The 22,526-nt window shown below is 42.9% G+C and overlaps 1 protein-coding gene across 3 annotated transcripts in view; it reads right to left on the bottom strand.

The window, feature by feature from the left end:
- gak (cyclin G associated kinase) overlaps nucleotides 1–22,526 on the bottom strand; it is a 215,773-nt gene that overhangs the window by 132,665 nt on the left and 60,582 nt on the right. For 2 of the 3 annotated variants that reach the window (XM_072517104.1, XM_072517103.1), the window contains exons 4-7: nucleotides 18,768–18,882; nucleotides 18,442–18,584; nucleotides 10,338–10,463; nucleotides 716–805 (exon numbers count right to left, since the gene is read on the bottom strand). In XM_072517104.1, the coding sequence (XP_072373205.1) occupies nucleotides 716–805; nucleotides 10,338–10,463; nucleotides 18,442–18,584; nucleotides 18,768–18,882 (474 nt within the window). The remainder of the gene's footprint in view (nucleotides 1–715; nucleotides 806–10,337; nucleotides 10,464–18,441; nucleotides 18,585–18,767; nucleotides 18,883–22,526) is intronic. The other variant, XM_072517105.1, reaches the window with a different exon arrangement.

Raw genomic sequence — 22,526 nt, 5'->3', positions numbered from 1 at the left:
ACAAGCCAATGGGAAGCAAAGATCCAGAAAGTAAACAAAAGCAATTGAAAGCATAACAGTGAGAGTAGATGTTGAATTATGTGAAGTGCAGACAGAGTAGTAAAGCTGTAATTTAATCAAAGTTAAAATAACTTCAAACCTTAGAACCAAAGCTTAAATGAACCACAGTCTGTTATGCTGCACCACCCATTATTGGGAATAAATGCTCATTTATAAATACAAATAGCCAAATTTTGACCAAAATGAAACGACCATGAAGTAATTATTAACTAACGGCGAACAGTCATATTGTGACTATGTGACTCGGAAAATAATCTATAGACCTGGATCAATAGTCTGTAGCTATAAATTCAAATCCCACCAACTCGAGAATTTAAATTGAAATAATTAAATACATCTGTAATCAAAAGCTAGTATCAGTAATGGCGACCATCAAACTACTAGATTGTTGTAAAAACCCATCTGGTTGTCCTGAAAAGGAAACCTGCTGCCCTTACCCAGTCTGACTCCAAACCCATAGCAATGTGGTTAACCTTTAAATGTCCTAGCAAGCCCCTCAATTGTATTCATGAAGGTATCTCACCAGCATCTTTGTACGGGCAATTAGGGATGGGTAATAAATACTAGACAGACCATCAATGCCCACAGCCTGCAAATGAATAAAAAGCTGAATTGTTCTGCTATTACAAAGCATAATATTTTATAGAAAACATACCCAGATATCCTGTTTTTCATTGATTGGATAATTGGAATAAAGATCTATTATCTCTGGTGTCCGGTACATTGGTGTGGTGTTCCTTGTAATCTGGTTTAAAAAAACAAGACAGTGTCTTTACGTTTCATAATTCACCATGGATGGCATGGAAATATAAATTGTACCAAAGCTTAGTTACATGAGCACCGTTTTCAATACAGTCTTATTTTACTACAGAGTAAATCAATGCCAATAGTGATTATGAAGGTAAGAGGCTTCAAACAGCACAAAACTAAGCTTGAACAGTGCACAATCAAAACTCTAGAATCGCAAAATATGAACCCACAGAAGCTGTGTTACTTAAGAGTAGTAGATCCTATTTTGATTACCAAACCATAAAACAATAGCTAGAGGCATTGGAAAGACTACACAGAATACGGATTCCAATTGTCAATGGTATGAGCTGTGAAGAAAGATTGGAGAACATCAAGTTTTATTGTTGCGAAAGGCAAACTAAATACATGAAAGATTTGTAATTATTCGATAGCAGCTTTTACGACCACTGGGTATCGCAAAACACTTTACAGTCAATGAAGTACTTTTTGAACTGTAGTCGTTGTTGTAGTGCAGGAAACATGATAGCCAATATGCACACAATCAACACTTACAAAGAGCAAGATGCTCTTGTTTTGTTATATTAATTGAGGGATAAATATTGTACAGGCTGTATGGAATAACTCCCCCACTCCTCTTCAAAAAATGCGGTGGGATCTTTTGCATTCATCAGAGCAGGCAGATGGACCTCATGAGAAAGACACCTGACAATGCAACATTCCTCAGTGGTGCACTAATTAGATCAAAAACATATTTTAAACAAATATTGCAAGTACGATAAATTGTTGGGCTATAACTGATCTTGAACTACTTCCCTGCCACACAGGACGTAGTTGAATATTTTGGTGCAGAGTTAGAGTAGTGGATGCTGAGGGAGGGTCACGTTTCAATAGGTTATAGCCTATCTTCATTACTGATTTATGCTCTTAAAATCGATTGGAATCAAGTCTTTTTTTAAATAAATTTAGAGTACCCAATTAATTTTTCCAATTAAGGGGCTACCCTGCACAATTTATTTGCGAAACCCACGCTAACACGGTGAGAATGTGCAAACTCCACACGGACTGTGATCCAGAGCCGGGATCGAACCTGGGACCTCAACGTCGTGAGGCTACAGTGCTACCCACTGAGCCACCTTGCTGCCCTGGAATCAAGTCTTGAAGTCACTGCCAGAAATTATTTTTGGCATAGACACATAATAATGAGTACACCACAGTTTCTTCAAGCCGGATCCCACCTTTCATTAGGATCATGGCAGATCTTCTTCCTCAAATCCATTTTCCTGCCAGTCTTCATATCCCTCGACTCCCCGAGGGACCAAAAATCTGTCTATCGCAGCCTTAAAGATATATTCAATAATGGAGCATCAACAACGCTCTGGGGTACAGAATTCCTAAGGCTCACAACTCTTTGAAGAAATTTCTCCTCATCTCAGGCCTAATTAATCATCCCCTGTCCCTGAGACTGTACCCCAAAGGTTCTCCAGCCAGAACAAACACCTCAATGTCTACTCTGTCAAGTCCCTTCAGAAACTTGTATGTTTTAATGAGATTATGTCTCATGCTTCTAAACTGCAGTTTACATTTGGTCCAATTTACACAGTCTCTTACTCCAAGAACCAATCTAGTCTATCTTAGTTGTGCAATATCCTGCACGGGACCAACAGGATAGGAATGCTAGTCTTCCCTATGCTCTTTGCAGAGTATGAGCTCCCCCACTAAGGGCGGGTATCTCAATTACCCAGAGTACATAAGATCCACCAGTAAGGCACTGACCAAAGAAGTACCCATGTAGGGGGTCTACCAGGGAGTGTAATATATGGTTTATAAAGAAAACTGTTCTCATTTTTACTCGGTTTGTACTCCCCCGTCCTTATTAAAAGTTCTACTGCCATTCGCTTCTCGGCCTTTGGCTAAGATGAGCGTGAGGTCAGATGTAATGCCTGAATCTGGTATGTCTCTCTTGTGGGGACCATGAATTGGATTCAATTTGAATTGGTTTTTGGAGCAGGCAAGGAGCTGGATTAGAGGTTTGCCCCTGTCCACACTCTGAGCTCTGGCTTTGTAACTCTGACAAAGTAATTTTTAAAAAAAATTAAATTTAATTGTACTGCCTCCAAAACAATACATCCTTCTTGAAATGTAGAGAACAAAACTGCACTTGGTACTCCAGGTGTGGTCTCACAAAACCCCTTACAACTGTAGCAAGACTACCTTTTCCCGGGAGTGCACAAGATGGCGCCAGAGCGTGGTGACTCTCTGCGAGCTCTCCCTAACAGATCCACGTTTTACTCCCAATTATGTATTTTCTTTTATTTTATTTTATTTTCATGTACTTAATGATCTGTTGAGCTGCTCGCAGAAAAATACTTTTCACTGTACCTTGGTACACGTGACAATAAACAAAATCCAAATCAAGACGGCATCTGATTTGAGTGTGGCATCAAGGAGCCCTACGAAACTGAACAAAATTGAAGTAAATGGAAACAAAGAGGAAAATTCCCCCGCAGTCAGTGCCATACTTAGCACTAAGGAAGATAGTTGTGTGTTGGTTGGAAGTCAAATATCTCAGGCCCAGCAGACTGACGAAGGTCCAGCCCTCTTCAGCTGCTTCCTCATTGACTTTCCCTCCATGGTAAGGTCAGAAATTAGGATGTTCGCTGATGATTGTACAGCATTCAGTAGCATACGTGACTCCCCAGAAGTAATCCATGTCCAAATACAGCAGAACCTAGATAATATCCAGGCTTGGGCTGACAAGTGGCAAGTATATTCGCACCACACATGTGCCAGGGAGCAACTATCTCCAACAAGGGAAAACCTAACCATTTTTCCTCGACATTAAACAGCATTACCATCGCTGAAGCCCGCACCATCAACATCCATTGTCCAGAAATTGAACTGAACCATCCATGTAAATAGTCAGGTCAGAGGATGAAAATTCTGTTGCAACTAACTCACCTTCTGACTCCCCAAATTCTGTCCACTGCCTACAATGGCATTGGTCAGACGTATGATGGAATACCCTCCACTTGCCTAGATAACTGCAGCTCCAACAACACACAAGAATCTCAATAGCATCCAGAATAATATCCGTGCAGGATATTACACAACTAAGATAGACTAGATTGGCATTCTATCCATCACCTTAAACATTTACTCCCTGCACCACTGGCACACAGTGACAACAGTGTACATCATATAAAAGATGCATGGCAACAACTCACCAAGCCTCCTTCAACAGCACCTTCCAAACTCACAAAGGCCAGAAGTTGAATGGCACCAAGCACATGGAACACCACCGCCAGCAAATTCCCCTCTAAGGCACACACTATCCTGACTTCAAAAAATAGCGCTGTATTTTCACTGCTGCTTGGTCAAAAGCCTGGAACTCCCTTACTAATCGCACTGTGGGTTGAATTTGAATTTGATTTGAATTTGATTTGTCATGTGTACAGAGGTATAGTTAAAAGTATTGTTCTGTCTACAGTCCAGACAAATGTCATGTGTACAGAGGTATAGTGAAAAGTATTGTGCTGCCTACAGTCCAGACAGATCGCTCCATACATTAAAAAAACATAGAACATGCATAAATACACAATGTAAATACACAATGTATCTACACCATGAGGACTGCAGCGATTCAAGAAAGCAGCTCACCACCACCTTCTTGAGGGCAATTAGGGATGTGCAATAAATCTGGCCTTGCCAAAAACACACACACTCCATGAAAGAATGAAAATAAATCCTGACAACAAACTAACTGGCCTGGGTCATTCCCTGCTTTTCTCTCTCCTTCCTTTCTTGATAGTGGTGTTACATGTTCAAAATTCCAATCTGCTGGGACTTTAACTTGGCACTATAATGTTCAAGGGAACAGGTTTCTTTTGTTTTGAGCATTTGATACATCATACTTAAAAAAAACTATTTTATTATCTGTAAAGTGCTTTGGGATGTCCGGAGGTCGTTACACAAATGCAAATTCTTTGCTCACAGCGCTGTCAGAGGCCTATTATTATGCCAGAAGACAGAACCAAAACAAACAAATTAACAACTACAACAAACACACTTTAGTGCACACCTTGATCACTCCTTTGTCAAAATATTCTTATTCAATCAATATGTTTTTATTGCAACAATACCTTTAATATTTGAACAATAGGTTGCAAGTTATGTCTAGAAATTTCAAACCTGATATTTAATTTTAGTTACATTTTTCTCAATATTTGTCCTTACATATTCGTAGTATAACGAGCCCCATGCAACTTCAGTTCGAAACATACTTTCAAATAACAAAACAACGGCATAAACATAATAAGTTTAGCCAAATGGGAAGATATTTTGCACCAACGCACTCTAACTAAAGAAGTCAAATGTCAAGTAATGTTATACTATATAGCATGTAATCATTTCCTATTTGGCCGAATCATGAATCACTCCAAGGGTAACCTCGACTGTTCTCGCACTCACTCAACAAACGTAATTCAAAAAGAACCCATAGCAATAATGGCTAAACAGAATACTGGTTGAGGACCAGCAATTTGTATGCAATTAAATACTTATTGCTCCCCGGGTGTGGAGACCTGGATAAACGACATGGCAGGGTTTATAAAGCTGGAACGGATTAAGTTCGTCCTAAGGGGATCGGCTCAAGGGTTCACCAGGCGGTGGCAACCGTTCGTCGAATACCTCACAGAAAGATAGAGGGAATGGAAAAGAAGAAGGTAGCAGCAGCAGCCCAGGGGGGGAGGGGGGGAGGGGGGAGGAACCAGGAGGACTCTCAGGGTTGTTAATATATATGTATCATATGTATAGGTCGTTGCTATAAATAATTGTATATTGGACTGTTAAATCATATTTTTGGAGAGTGTTTATCTGAGACAAGGCAGTTGCCATTTAGTTTTAGTTTTTGTTATATATTATTTATTCTTTGTTTATAAAACAGGTCATTGTTATTTATACGGTTATATTATTGTGTAAAGGATACACAATGTACTGTGATGGTTGGCCAAAAATTTTCAATAAAATATTTTTTTTAAAAAAAAATACTTATTGCTGTGCTAACTCACACACAACTAAAATGTCAAGAGTTATAAAGGAAAAGGAAAGAATTTCTATTCAGACGAACTTCTCACAACCTCAAGGTTAGGAAAAAAAGGTAGTTTCACAGAATTTATATTTGTATTGGTAAACATTAGAAATAAGGTATAGTTTTAAGCGGGTTTAATTTAGCGCTTGTGTGCCTGACAGAGTAAAACCTAGTTAGATTCATGCTGGACAAAGGTAGTTGCATGCTAGTGGGTTAGTTTCAATTAGAGCTGTGAGTCTATTGTGCTTAGAGAGGGCTACAGCGTGAAGAGTAAATAACCAGTGGTTGCTTAGCAACTGGGGCCTCATATGGCAGAGAAGCATTTGAGTTTTCGTTCAACTAATTTGATGGATGGCACGGTAGCACTGTGGTTAGCTCTGTTGCTTCACAGCACCAGGGACCCGGGGTCTATTCCCGGCTTGGGTCACTGTCTGTGTGGAGTCTGCACGTTCTCCCAGTGTCTGCGTGGGTTTCCTCCGAGCGTTTTGGTTTCCTCCCACAAATCCCGAAAGACGTGTTTGTTAGGTGAATTGGACATTCTGAATTCTCCCTCTATATACATGAACAGGCGCTGGTGTGTGGCAACTAGGGGATTTACACAGTAACTTCATTGCAGTGTTAATGTAAGTCCACTTGTGACACTAATAAAGATTATTATAGTTGAAGATAGGTAGTGAAAGGGAAGGCAGCTCTCAAAGCTCTGCTCGAAGCAGTTGGTTTCAGAAGGCTAGAGAGGGAACGCGTCTCTCAGGCTTACTAGATGAAAAGCCATACTGTGTGTTGTGTGCACAGGATTGAGGCACAGAGGCTGACAAACTGAAGGTTTATTGATGAGGTATGTTCAGTATAGGCTGCTTCTTTACTCTGCAGTTACCCGGGCTAGCAATCGGTGATGCCACTTCCAACGACATCATGCCATTGTGCATACATCATTATACAGTGCACAGTGCAGTTTCAGTGCTGCTTTTCAGAAATCAATATAAATACATAACATTTCCTCCCCTTTTACATTGAACGACCCTAACAAATTTAAACAAGTGTAACATAAACAATAATCAAACAAAAATAATCTATAAGTCAGACAGTTCGGGAGTCATCGTTCTCTGAATGGTTGCCTAGTTGTAGCCTCTGGCGTTTCCGACTTTGTATGAACATCGTCAGTGGTTGTTTTGACCTGTGTTGTCATTGCAACTGGTGCTTGGTCTGAAATTGAAGTGTTGTTTTCCTCAACCAGTTCTGTCGACAGTTGAATACAGATGAATACAGATTCACTGCAGGTTTTATCACCATCAGATCGGTTCTCCCCGCCAACAGTTGGTCCACATGCCTCCTCCAGATGACATCATCCTAGATCTGGATGGTTGTTATACGACATAAGCCACGTTTGTGCGATGATCATAGTAGGAACCCATTTCTCTCTTGTAGAGTAGTTCCTAGTGAGAGCTTCTTGTCCTTGAAAGAAAACATAATATTTTGCTTTGTTTTCCCACCATTCAATCTGACCTTGCTGTTTCTGTTGAATGATTTATTTTGTCTTTGAAGATTTTAATAAGTCGAATTCCGAACATAATTGTTATTTCATCATCAATGATGTTGGAGAAATTTTTGCTGTTGACTGAGCAGTATTCCTATACATGAGTAGAATTGATTTTGATGTGTGGTCAATGAACCTTGTTCCCTGGTTGTCCTTAATATGTGCTTCATTGTTTGCACAAAATGTTCTGCTAGTCCGTTCATAGCAGGATGGTGCGCTGCTGATCTAATATGTTGTATACATGGGCATGCCCGAAGCTTAGAGGCTTTTGGCATGGTTTCGTTAAGGCAATATCCATGGTACTCAAAGCACGGGTGGTGCAGTGTCCTGAGGTGGCAATCTTTGGAGTGTCGGAAGAGCCGGTAGTGCAGGGGACGAAAGAGGCCGACGCCTTGGCCTTTGCCTCCCTGGTAGCCCCGAGATGGTTCTTATTAATGTGGAGGGACTCAAAGCCCCTGAGTGTAGAGACCTGGGTTAGTGACATGGCTGGGTTTCTCAGTCTCGAGAAAATAAAGTTTGCTTTAAGAGGGTCAATGGTAGGGTTCACCCGGAGGTGGCAGCCGTTCGTCGACTTTCTCGGGGAAAATTAAAATGTCAGCAGAAGCAGAATTCCACAGGAGGGGTGGGGGGGGGGGGGGGGGGGGCTAGACTGTTGTTTTATGGTTGGGGTGTGTGAAGATGTGATGGGGGTGGGAATGTTTATTGTACCATGTTTATGTCGCTGTTATTATTATAAAAACTTGCAAATACCCCAATAAAAGTATATTAAAAAAATAATATGTTGTATACTGTTCTCTTTCAAGAAATTTTCAAATCCTTGGGAGACAAACGTGATCATCATCACTAATTGCTCAGGAAACCTCTTACACAAAATAGTCAAACCATTCCATGTAGGAGCTCCATCGCTCTGCTTTTTGTCTAAGGGTCCCACAGTGCCAAAACTTCCAGCCATTTTCCTCCTTTTGGAGATTCCTCATATGCACACTTTGCATCGTATTTTCAGCAGCTACTTTCCTTTTCCCTTTGGAAATATGATACAACCTGAGCTTCTTCAGCCTGTTTTCTTAAACACCCCCAGCTCTATATTTGCTTCTGCAATTGCTCTTTAATCATCTTGCAAGGTGATCATTACTCACATTCATGGGGCCCATTCTGTCCGGAGCACATGGAAAGCTTTCCTTCAGTCTCATTGCCTCATTGCCAGTTTCTGTGTTGTGTCTGCAGGATTGATGCTAGTAGGCACAGAGGCTGAGAAACTAATGGAGTTTTATTACAGAGGTGTGTTCAGTACAGGCTCCTTCCTTACTCTGCACAGTCATCCACGTTAGTGATCGGTGATTTCACTTCCAGTGATGTCATGTCATCATGCATATATTACTATACAGTGCTCAGTCCAGCTTTCAGAAATCAATATGAACACATAACACTATGAAGTAATTGTTAAGAAAACAGATGCCGCAAATCTAAAGTCCACGTAGGTAAGGAAACTAGAGAAATGATGAGCAGTTTCCAAGATATTACATAGATATTACATAGAATTAACAGTGCAGAAGGAGGCCATTCGGCCCATCGAGTCTGCACCGGCTCTTGGAAAGAGCACCCTACCCAAGTCCACACCTCCACACTATCCCCATAACCCAGTAACCCCACCCAGAACTAAGGGCAATTTTGGACACTAAGGGCAATTTAGCATGGCCAATCCACCTAACCTGCACATCTTTGGACTGTGGGAGGAAACCGGAGCACCCGGAGGAAACCCACGCAGACACAGGGAGAATGTGCAGACTCCGCACAGACAGTGACCCATCAGGGAATCGAACCTGGGACCCTGGAGCTGTGAAGCAATTGTGCTAACCACCATGCTACCGTGCTGCCCAGATGTCTGCAGTTTAAGGAACAGAAGAAACAGGGAACAAGAACAGATAGTTGTTCAGTAAAGTCACAGAGCATTGAAAAGGTATTGGATTGTGAGAGACCAGAAAGATATCTGCAGTGTAGTGCTGAGGTTTGTGAGAAATTACTACAGTTTGGAAGACATTACTTGAAATAATTTTGGAAATCGGCAGCTGGACCTCGAAGTTTATGTAAAAGCCTTTAAGACAAAGGAAACCTGAAAAGAGACGTGTAAAAGCTGAAAGCGAAACCTGGATGGAAACAGCAGAGGGAAAGCATAATTAAAAAGATTTGAAAGTTTGACTTTTAACAAAGTGGAATTTGAAATCACTCGCATGGCAGCTGGAACTCAGTGAGACAAGGCGGCTCGAGGTATAAGAATCATCGGGGGGGGGGAATTTGAGGAGAAATCCACAGTCATTCACTCGTGTTCAGAGAGAGGTGGGTCTTGCCACAGTCTTCTGGTGTGCTTAAAAGAGACTTTGTGTGTTAATGAGACCACTGTAGCTTAAGATGTACTTTGTAATCCATATTAATCTTAAAATCTGTGTGTAATTGTTAAGCTAAGGGGTAAAGAAGTATTGTATCATACTCCAATTCTTTCACTTATTTTTCTTGTTGTTAAAACTAATTACCGGTCCTCTGACTCTGTTCCTCCACAATTTACAAGAAAATGTAAAAGTTACAGTCTTTTGAGCCAAAATTCCTTTCTGGGATCATACTGTCCAGTTATAACACCAACTGAAATCGTAACACTCACAATGTTCCAAATCCCTTTGCAACCAGTTAAATACTTCTGAAATGTAGTCAATGTTGTTATATAGACAAACATAGCAGCCAATATGTATGCAGCAATGTTTGACAGATAGCAGTGAGATACATGATCAGGCAATCTGTGTTAATGTTACTTATCAAAGGATAAATATTGGTCAGTTAAAACGTCCTTGCTCTTTTTCAAATGCGCCATTGTGTAATCTGTGCCATTCAATGTGTATTTTCAATGTACACACATACCTCTTCCTCCACCATTGCTCTCTTCTGTGCAGACCATGTGTAGTCTGGGTAGTGTGCTATACTTGTAGCACTGCCAAAATCACAGAGCTTGATAGTACCTTGATGACTGACCAAGAGGTTTTCAACCTACATTAGAGATAAAGCATACAGCAAAATCAAGATCAGCAAATACAGTATTGACTGTTAAAACAACAAATCGGAAGGGGGTGGGGGATAAACATGGGATTCATGTAAACTTTGTCTATCCAAAGGAGCTTCAGAAAGTTTCACGGCATTCCTGGAACTATGGATGGGTTCCTCGATCACCTGTGATAACTGTAGATGGAAAATCTGCAGAAACGGCAGAAACAGCCAATCATAGCGACTTTTGATCATCCTACCTGCATCACATCATGAATCTGCAGGGAACAGATTTCAGACAGGAACATATTAAACAAAGAATACATTTTAGTTACAAATGACTATATCTGGGGGCGTAATGCTTTAAATAAAAATACAGTGCAAGTGCAGCTCTGCCCACAGCAATTTCCAAGACAATAGTGGGAGAAAAGCAAATTACTGTAGATGCTTGAATCTGAAACCAGAAGATCCAAGTATTAATATGCGTTTTTGATTAAATCATATATTATTTCTGTTGCAATATACTAACAAAAAATGTGTGTATTGATAAAACTTTTCTTTTTAGACATTAGGAAACCCCAAGTATGTATTAATATTTGTACGGCGTCACCTGCACAAAACGTTTGAAAAAATCCTATAACGACATAAGATAAAAGCAAATTACCACGAATGCTGGATTCTGAAACAAAAACAGAAAATACTGGACAATCTCAGCAGGTCTGACAGCATCTGTGGAGAGAGAAGGGAGCTAATGTTTTGCATCTGGGTTGCTCTTTGTCAAAGCTATAGTGACATAAATCTGCTTTTAATTTGTAAGCACATCATGGTGAAGGACTGAGGAGTCAAATATAAAAAAGAACCATAACTGACTTTTAAGGTCAGAGACACAAAATTATAAATAGATGTTTAAAAATCCAACAGATGAACAAAATTGTAGGAGATGTAATAATTCCTCCTTTTCCCCAATGTTTGGCATCGTGAAAAACAAGAATCATGAGTAATAATGAATTCCAGAGATTATAAAGAAACAGGCTATCTGGCCAACTAGTCCATTTTGGTGTTTTGTACTCCATATGAATATTTTCTCATTCCATCAATTCATTTCTGCTTTTCAGCATAACTTTCCATTCCCTTTCCTCTCATATATTTGCCAAGTTCCCTTTTTAAAAAAAAAATGTGTATACACATATATAATATGCGCTATTTGCCTCAGTAGTTACAATACCTGGTCGCACGTTCCACACGCTACTAAATAAATTTTATTTCTCTGTTCGATTTATTAGTAATGATCTGGTAAATACAGCCCCTAGATGCGGATTCTCCTCCAAGAGAAACATTCTCTTCACACTTACTAGCCTGAATTTTCTGGCCGTTGATGCCAGCTGGATCTTCTGGTCTCACCGCAAGTTTCCCGGCGGCAATGAGTGCTTTCAACAAGGCAACCCGCTGACAACGGCGGGACCAGACAATCTTGCCACCAGCTAATGGAACGGCGGGCTCCTTCCGCCGTCGCAAAACATGCGGCGGGTTGTGTGGAAAATCGAGCCCAGTGTGTCCAACCCATTGATAATTTTAAAGACTGGTCTCCTTTAGTCATTTGGACCCAACCTGTTCCAACTTTCCCAATAGCTGCAAGTCCCTCAATTGTGATATCATTCATGAAAATCATTTTTCACCTTCCCCAGTGCTTCTCTATCCTTTTTATGATTTGCATACCAGTACTGTAAGTGTGGCCTGACCAAGGTACTATACAAGTTAAACCTAATTTCACTACTTCTGAATTCTATAACCCTAGAAATAAATTCCAATGCTATGTTAGCATCTTTAATTGCTTATCTGACCTACCATATTGATTTTAATGCTTAAGATGTAGGCGATATTTCTATTTTTCTTAGCAAAGCACATCACCTCACATTTATCTGTGCCACTTCAACTGACGGTCTAAAAGGTTGCCAACGTCTTCTTGTAATACGAGCATTAGTTGTAACCCTCGCCCCATTTATGTATCATCTGCAAAGTTTGCTAGAGATACTTGCTCCCAAGTCTAAATCATTAATGTAAATTATAAAAACAAAAAAGTTACTTATTGAAAATACAATGAGATCCATTAGAATAGTTCAAATACATAAATGTTTGCACAAATTTTCAACATTCCTTCCATCTTCAAAACTTGAATTTGCATTCAGAGTAAATCTTCACAATGGGAAAATTGTTATAAGTAAAGCTTCTGAGCAGTTTCAGTATTGTAATGCAAACGGTACAATCATATTCAGAAATTCCACCGCAATAAGGAACGCTCATAACAAGAGTTGCAAAATCAATATCTTAGGGGTCAAAACCTAACTGCAGAGCCATTTGGTTGGGTTTGAGGGCAGGGACAGGTATCAGTTAGCAAAAAGCATGTTGATCCTCGCTTAAAGAGCGAGTCAGGGACGGACTCATTTGCTACATCACCTGAGAAACTCTTTTGCACTCTGCTGCTTTCAGATCGCCATCATCTGAGAAGTACTAACTTAGCATACTTTTTTTAAAAATATTTTTTATTCTCCTCCTTTTTCACATTTTCTCCCAAATTTACACCCAACAACAGACAATCAGTAACAAATGTGTCAATCCCCATATCAATAACAACGATCCCATCCTCACACCAAACCCCAAACATTAGCCCGCATGTTCACATAAACAAATGACGAAAAGGAATCACCCATAGTCACCATCAACACACACCACCCCCCCTTTCCCCAAGCCTCCCACCCAACTAATGTTCGATGTTATCCAGTTCTTGAAAGTGCATGATGAATAATGCCCATGAATTGTAGAACCCCTCCATCCTTCCCCTCAGTTCAAACTTAACCTTCTCAAGAGTCAAGAATTCCAACAAGTCCCCCCACCACGCCAGGGCACAGGGTGGAGAGGTTGCTCTCCAACCCATCAGGATCTGCCTTCGGGTGATCAACGAGGCGAAGGCTACATCTGCCTCCGCACCCGTTTCCAACCCTGGCTGGTCCGACACCCCGAATATGGCCATCCGGGGGCGCAGGTCCAGTTTCACGTGCACCACTTTAAAAATTACCCTAAAAACCTCCTTCCAGTAATCCTCTAGCTTGGGACAGGACCAAAACATATGAGCGTGATTAGCGCCCCCCGCCCCCTGCAACGCTCACACACATCTTCTACTCCTTAAAAGAATCAGCTCATCCTTGCCCTCGTGAGGTGTGCTCTGTATACCACCTTCAGCTGTATCAGCCCCAACCTCGCGCACGAGGTGGAGGCATTCATTCTCCGGAGCTACTCACACCAGAACTCCTCCTCCATATCCTCTTCCAACTCTTCCTCCCACTTTGCTTTGAGCCCTTCCAGTGGTGTCTTCTCCTCTTCCAAAATAGTTCCGTAAACGCTGACACTACCCCCTTCTCCAGTCCCCCTGTCGTCCGCACCTCCTCCAGCAATGTGGAGGCCGGCTCCACCGGGAAGCTCTGTATCTCCTTTCTGGTAAAATCTCGAACCTGCATGTATCTAAATATTTCCCCTGCTCCAGCCCATACTTCGCTTCCACCTCCTTCTGCCCTGCAAACCGATCCCTAAGAAACAAATCTTTTAGTGTCTTAATCCCCTTCTCCTCCCATTTCCGAAAATTTCCATCCTACCTCCCTGGCTCAAATCTGTGGTTCCCCCAAATCGGCATTTCCCTTGACCAATGTCAACCTGAAGTGTTGGCAAAACTGCCTCCAAATTCTCAATGAAGCTATTATTACCGGACTCCCTGAGTACTTCCCCGGGGCTATCGGGAGCGGCGCTGTTGCCAGTGCATTCAATCCCGACCCCCTGCACAAACTCTCCTCCATTCTGACCCACTGGGAATCAACCCCTCTGACCCAGCTCCGCACCTTCTCCAGATTCGCCGTCCAGTAGTAATATATCAGGTTCGGAAGACCCAAACCCCCTGCCTGCCTTCCCTTCTGTAGCATCACCTTTCTAACTCTGGCCACTTTCCCTCCCCATATGAATGAAGTAATCCTTCACTCAATATCTCGGAAAAAGCCTTTGGCAGGAAAATCGGCAGGCATTGAAAAATAAACAGAAATCACGGCAGCACGTTCTAACTTAGCATATTTAACAATGGAAACTCCAAAGTTTTTCACTAAGTTCCAGCTGTCTGAATCTTTTCGTGGTAATTTAAGAGTTTCCAAAACTCCAAGCCAGATAAATTTTGCATCCAATTACAATATAACAACATTGTCCTCTCAAGACTTTGAGAAGTGAGAATGAATAACTTCAGATATGATTAGCGCCCTTCTGTTCCTCCAGCACGGCAAAGCATGCTCAATAAAAAAAAATTGGGTATTAAACACTGAGTAACTGAAGAATGTTCTCAGTTTCTAGGAAAACCGGGATTCTCCTTTCCGGGGGCCAAGTCCCCATGCCGGCGGGAAAACCGGCGCCAACGACTCTGGCCCCCAAGGTGAGGAATTCTCACCTATCTCGGGGCTAGGTGGACGCCGGAGGGGTAGGCGCCGCTCCAGCCAGCGGCGAAGGGTCTGCGCAAGTACACGCATGTGCCAAAGGGCCGGTGTGATCTCGCGCATGCGCAGAACCGTCGGCGTATTTTGGCGCATGCGCGGGTGATTCTCTTCTTCAGAGCCATGGCCGGCGCGGAAGGAAGAAGTGCCCCCACGGCACAGGCCCGCCCGCAGATCAGTGGGCCCCGCAGACTTATCTGCCAGGTCCCACCGCGTGTGACCATGCGTAACCCACGCCGGCGGGACTGGCCAAAAACGGATGGCCGCTCGGCCCATCGAGGCACGGAGAATTGCTGGGGGGGGGGGGGGGGGTGCAGCGGCCAACGGCCCCCGACCGGTGTGGCGTGAACCCCGCCCCCGCCCGAAAATCGGCGGCAGAGAATACGGCAGCCGGTGGCGGGGCGGGATTCGTGCCGCCCCCTGGAGATTCTCCGACCCGGCGGGGGGGTTGGAGAATCCCGCCTCTGAGCTTTTGTCCCCCCAAATATTGTAAAATTGGACAAGCATATATATTAAACTATATTTGCCAATGCATGTGCTGCAAATGCACGGGCATATAAAGAAAGCAAGAATTTAACTTCACAACATGTTCTGGCACACACTCAGCTGTAACTGAAGCATTGATGATCATGCAAATACACGTCTTGTATCAAACTGAAGGGAACACAATTAAACTGAGTTTTTGTTTGTAAAGACAAGTGCAACGTTTCCAAAGAATCTTACAGTCTCAATTTATATAAACAAACCAGAACAACCTCATGCAAAGACTTTTCAGTAAGAAACTCTAAACCAGTCAATGCAAAACTATAAAAAGGAAAAGACCTGTCCTAACTTAATTCTAAAACTTAAACTTTAAAAAAATAAATTTAGAGTACCCAATCCACCTACACTGCACATCTTTGGGTTGTGGGGGGGAAACCCACGCAAAGACGGGGAGAATGTGCAAATTCCACACGGACAGTGACCCAGAGCCGGGATCGAACCTGGAGCCTCGGCGCTGTGAGCCAGCAGTGCTAACCACTGTGCCGCCATGCTGCCCCCTAAAACTTAAACATGACTTTGTGCCAGTTGTCAATAACTTTTTTTTTTTAAACTGATCCTTGGGATGTGAGCATTGCTAGCAAGGCCAGCATTTATTGTTCCTAATTGCTCTTGAGAAGTAGTGTTGGGTCGCCTTCTTGAACTGCTGCAGTCCATGTGATGCAAGTACACCCACAGTGCTGTTAGGAAGGGATTCCAGGATTTTGACCCAGCGACAGTGAAGGAACAGCGATATAGTTCCAAGTCAGGTTTGTGTGTAGGCTTGGAAGGGAACCTGCAGTTGGTGTTGTTCCCATTCACCTACTGCACCTATCCTTCTAGGTAGTAGATGTCACAGGCTTGGAAGGTACAGTTGAAGGAGGTTTGGGGAGTTTCTGCAGTGTATCTTGTCGATGGTACATACTGCCACCACTTTTCATCAGTGAAGGGAGTATATGTTTTAAGTGGTGTATGAGGTGCCGATCAAGAGGGTTGCATTGTCTTGGATGGTGTTGAGCTTTGAGTGTTGATGAAATTGCACTTACCAAGGCAAGTGCAAAGTATTCCATTACACTCCTGACTCGTGTTTTGTCGATAATGGATAGGGTTTGAGGTAAGCTACTTACAAGTTACTTATAATTCCCAAACTCTGACTTGCTCTGGTAGCCACATTATTTATATGGCTTTTGCAGTTCAGTTTCTGGTCGATGGGAACCCTAGGATGTTGGTGGGGCAAAGTCAACAATGGCAATGCCATTGAATGTCAATGAGTTGTCAAATGTAGTGCAAAACTACCTTCACCAAATGATCTCACATTTATCATAAAATGTCAAAGTGATACCAGTTCAGTGGTTGCAAACATACCACACAACAACTTATAGATGCTTCATTGGGGCATTATTAAACAAAGTATAACACTGAGCCACAAAAGGACGAATTTAGTCTGATCACCAAACGTTTGGGCAAACAGATAAAAGGTTTAAGAAGTGTCTTGAAGGAGGAAAGCAACATTGAGAGTCGGGAGGTATAGGACTAGAATTCCAAACCTTAGAGCCTAAGCAACTGCCATCAATGGTAGATCAATTATAATTGGGAGGCCAGAATTAGAGGAGCACATAAGTTGACCATAGGGAAGAGCGAGGTGTTCCCAGTGAACGCGGTGGGATGGGGGGCAAACTTGGGGTGCTACCATTTAAGGTGGCACAAGAGCAGTTTAGGGATCTGGGGATTCAAGTAATGCATGAGTGGCCACAATGCATAGGTGGAACTTGACTGGAAGAGATCAAGGGGGAACTTTAAAAGGTGGGATACGATGCCGGGAGGGTGCAGGTGGTAAAGATGAATATACTGCCAAGGTTCCGGTTTGTTTTTCAGTCCCTCCCGATTTTTAACCCAAAGGCCTTTTTTTGGAAGGTGGAGGCACTGGTCTCAGAATGTGTGGGGGCAGGGAAGGTGCCACAGGTGAGGAGGCCCTGTTACAAAGTCAGAGGCAGGGAGGGGGGTTGGTGCTCCCGAAGCAGTACTATTGGGCAGTGAGTGTGGAGAAGGTGGGGCGGCAGTTGGGGCGGGCTGAATGGATCAGGTTGGAGGAGGGGTCCTGTCGGGGCTCGAGTTTGAGGGCTCTGGTGATGGCCCCGTTGCCACTGGCTCCGAGGAAGTATACAGGGAGTCCTGTGTCCAATTAAAGATCTGGAATCAGTTCAGGAGGCACATGTCAGTGCTGACACCACTGTATAGGAACCACAGGTTTAAGACAGTGGGGAGGGGAATTGATGGGATGCACAGACAGTGGAAGGAGGAGGGGTTGAAGCGGGTCAGGGATATGTGGAAAAATGTACAAACTGTTAACTTTGTTTTGTTGGAACGTGGTTCTGTTGTTATTTTTTACATTTGTAAGAAAATGTCTTTTATATAAAAAAAGAATTAGAGGAGCACAGATATCTCGGAGAGTTGTGGGATTTAAGATTACAGAGATAGGGAGGGGTACGGTCATGGGAGAATTTGAAAGTAAGGATGAGAATTTTAAATCAAGACGTTGCTTCACGGGAAGTCAATGTAGGTCTGTGAACACAGGGGAAGGGGCACAGGATTTTCTGCAAATTAAGACACTTGCAACAGAGTTTTGGATGAGCTCCAGTTTACAGAGAATAGAATGTGAGAGACCAGCCAGGAGTGCGTTGACATAGTCAAGTCTAAAGATAACAAAAGCATGAATTGAGCCTTCTCATTCTATACTGCCACAACGTCAAGCATTTGTAGGAGTACAGCATGTGGACATCTAAAAGAGAAGAATGTAGACGGCGGTGAAAGCAAAAGTAAGACGAGTCAGGTATTTTCCTTTTTCTAATAATTGCAAATTGTATTTTGACAACCATCATATCCAATTCAGGAATTTAGTACATTATTTTCCTGACACTGCCAAGGGTTCAGAAGCTGTTCCTTACTTTGAGATCTCGATGAATGATTGGTGGTTTCTGTTTGTGCATATGCTGCACTCCACGACAGGACTGATAAAATATCTTGAGCACTGTATTGCAAGGTATTGGGTTATTTGCTTCAGCCCTCTTCAAAAACTCAACCAACTGGCCTGGAAACAAAAGAGAGCAAAAAGATTAACAGTTATTGTTTCAAGTCCTTAAGTTGTGAATGTATATATGAAAATGGATTCTTTTTCTTTTACGTCAAGTCTTGGTTAAACATCGATCAGACGAGGGCATCCACAAAGCAATAAGCAAAATCATTATATATCCATGCTAATATTTAACTTTACCTTTACATAGTTCTGTGAGTATAAGGTATTCTCCTTGTCCAGTATCAGATTCTTCTTTCCCTATGGAAGCCGCTGAGCTAAACTGCACAATGTTAGGATGCCCTGAAAGCTTTTTCTGAAGTTGCTTGGTCAAGGAGTATGCTGTTCATTGAGCTAAAGTGTAAACATTTAATTTCTTTTAAATATTAATTATAAAGAGTGCCGTACTGGGAAAAGGGATGCGTAATCTTTTAAAACCATCTGGTACACGGGAATGCATGGGGAAGTGACGAATTAAAGGGTGAACGTAGTGATACTGCAGTCCCTATCTAATGTTAATACGCCCTCTCTCACGAGTGAGCCTATCAGCAGCAAATGCCAGGGGGAACCAGCCTGTGAATGGATGAACAGCTTTACAGCATTTATCAAGTATAATCCAGCTGAATGTCCAACACGTTTGGTGGGCCTAGTCCAGAGAGCTTGGGAGCTGCAGCCCAACCCATGGACCGTGAGTTGGACACGCCTGTTGTGGACTGTAACGAAAACCCTAATCCACGGAATAGAAATAGCTGACCTTAAACACACCTCTCACGCTGTTGAGTTGGGTCAAGAGCAGCAGTGCGAACTTCCTCGCAGTATTATCTGATCTGCTTCTCAGCCCTGAATCAATATACGTGCTTGGGGGGAGTGAGAATACATTTATAAACAGACAATAACACAGAAAGGTCAAGATTTTTCTGGAACTCACTGGTATAACTACATGCAATAGCAATGTAGAGACATGTTTTTCCCGGATCAAAGAAACTCACACACACATGATTTAGAGCTGCTTATGTCACAATGTCAGTAGACACAAATTTGCACCATTTGCAGGTTATGACCAGCCAGATATTCTGTCATTCATATAAAAAACGCTAACTCCAATGCAATGACGGGGTCTTGTATAATCTCCCTGCATTGATGTCAGGACTATGCTGGGATAATCCATGTATACCCCCAAAAAATATACGCACACCATAATCCCTAATCAGCAGATATCAGCATAACAAAGGTTTGATTTTTCTTGCTCCTTACCTTGGTCTATACAGCAGTTAAACAAAACACAGCAAGTCTCAAAGCACTAAGCAGCTGGAATAATAATGATAATATTTATTAGAGTCACAAGTAGGCTTACATTAACATGGCAATGAAGTTACTGTGAAAATCCCCTAGATACCACACTCCGGCGCCTGTTTGGGTACACAGAGGGAGAATTCAGAATGTCCAATTCACCTAACAAGCACGTCTTTTGGGCCTTGTGGGGGGAAACCGGAGCAAATGAGGCACCCAAGAAATTCCGGTGTTAGGATACCGGACCAGATCCCAGAAATTGTTCAGATTCCGGACAAGAACCCCAAACAATTGTTTTTAATTTGTAAAACTGTGAGGAAAGGTTACTTCACCCCAGGCGTGATGGCTCTTACGCAAAAACAAACTTAAACACAGAATTAAACGGCATTATCATCAAAGAAAATAGCTTTACAATCATCAGTTGAACAATTCTAAACACAAGGAAAATCTTCAACTTACCACCTATGCCTGCTACAAACTCCAATTAAGCAATCCAATACAGTTCAAACGACACTTATAAATAAAATTACCTGCTTACATAAAGGTAAATTGCTGAGGATGCTGGAATCTTAAACACAAACAGAAAATACTGGACAATCTCAGCAGGTCTGACAGCATCTGTGAAGAGAGAAGGGAGCGAACGTTTTGAGTCTGGATGACTGGAAATAGGATCAGATTTATACTGTTGTTAGGGGGGGCATGGAGCAATGGGGCAGTATAGATGGCCAGTGATAGGTGGAGATTGACAAAGATGTTGTGGACAGAAAGACAAAGGGAATGTAAGTGCTGGCGATCAAGGCCAAGAAAGGTGCTGATAGTGGTACAATAAGAGGTTAGAATGGCAGAACAAAGGCAAGCAGTGTCTCAAAGGACAACTAGGAACAGGAAGCAGATGGCCAAGTGGGGGGGGGGGGGGAGGAAGAGAGACAGAGACATTGGTGAGGGGAAAACGGACCGATGGAAGAAATGAAAATGAATTGATAGAAATAAAAATGGAGTGAAGGTGGAGGACAGAGTTCACAGTCTGAAGTTGTTGAACTCAATGTTAAGTCCCGAAGTGTGTGACACGCCTCATCAGATGATGAGGAGCTGCTCCTCCAGTTTGAGTTGGGCTTCACTGGAACATTACAGCAGGCCAAGGATGGACATGTGGACATGAGAGCAGGATGGTGAGTTGAAATGGCAAGCGACAGGAAGATCTGGGTCCTGCATGCAGACGGGTCGAAGGTGTTTTGCAAAGCGGTCAGCCAGTCTGCAATTTATCTCTACAATGTAGAGTAGAGCGCATTGGGGGCAGCAAATGCAATAGGCCAAATTGAAGGAGGTGCACATGAAACACTGCCTCACCTGAAGAGAGTGTTTAGGCCCTTGGATGGTGAACATGCAAGAGGTAACAGAGCAAGTGTTACATCTTCTGCGCTTGCATGGGAAAGTACCATGGGAAGAGTGCAAGATGTTGGGGGTGATGGAGGAGTGGACCAGGGTATCCAGAGGGAATGATCCCTGTGGAATGCTGACAGGGGGGTGTAGGGAAGATATGCTTGGTAGTGGGGTCATGCTGGAGTTGGCGGAACTGGCAGAGGATGTTTCTTTGAACGCGGAGGCTGGTGGGGTGAAAAGTGAGGACAAAGGGGACCCTATCCTGGTTCTGGGAGGGAGGGGAAGGGGTGAGAGCAGAGGCGCGGGGGATAGGTGGACATAGTTTGAGAGTCATATCGACCACAGTGGGTGGGAAACCACAATTAAGGAAAATGAAGCCATGTCAGCAGCACCGTTTTGGAAAATGGCATCATCAGGACAGATGTGACAGAGGCGAAGGAACTGGGAGAATGGGATGGAGTCTTTACGGGATTATGAGTGTGAAGAGCTGTATTCTGTGGGAGTCGGTGGGCTTGTAATAAATACTAGTGGACAATTTATTCCCAGAAAATAAGCAAGGGAAGGGAAATGCCGGAGATGAACAATGTGAAGGTGATAGAGGGATGGAAATTGGAAGTAAAATTAATAAATTTTTCCAAGAGCAGATGGGAAAATGAAGCGGCACCAAAACAGCTGTCGATGTACCAATAAAAGAGTTGTTGGGATGGGGCTGGGGTAGGACTAGAACAAGGAATTTTCCACATACCCATAAAGAGACAGGCAAAACTGGGACCCATGATGTAACCCATACCACACCTTCGGCTTGGAGGAAGTGGGACAAGTTAAAGGAGAAATTGTTTAGTGAGAGGGCAAGTTCAGCCAGATGGAGGAGCGTGGTTGTGGATGGGGATTGTTCAGGTCTTTGTTCGAGGAATAAGCAGAGAGCCCTCAGGCCATCCTGGCGGGGAATGGAGGTATAGAGGGATAGGACATCCATGGTAAAGAGGAGGAAGTTACAGCAGGGAATTGTAAGTTGTTGATGTGATGTATTGCACCAGAGGAATCGTGGATGTAGGTGGAAAGGGACTAGGCAAGAGGAGAGAGTATGGAGTCAGGACAGGAAGAAATTAGTTCAGTGGGGTAGGAACAGGCTGACACAATGGGCCTACCAGGACAGTCCTGTTTGTGGATTTTGGGGAGGAGATGGAAGCGGGATGCCTGGGGTTGGGAGACCATTGGAAGCTGTGGAGGGAAGATCTCCAGAGGCGACGAGGTTAGTGAGTCCTGGAAACAATGGCTTGATGCTCGGTG

The sequence above is a fragment of the Scyliorhinus torazame genome, chromosome 9 (genome assembly GCF_047496885.1).
Source record: "Scyliorhinus torazame isolate Kashiwa2021f chromosome 9, sScyTor2.1, whole genome shotgun sequence".
Lineage (NCBI taxonomy): Eukaryota > Metazoa > Chordata > Chondrichthyes > Carcharhiniformes > Scyliorhinidae > Scyliorhinus > Scyliorhinus torazame.
This window is presented reverse-complemented; position numbering and strand designations above follow the sequence as displayed.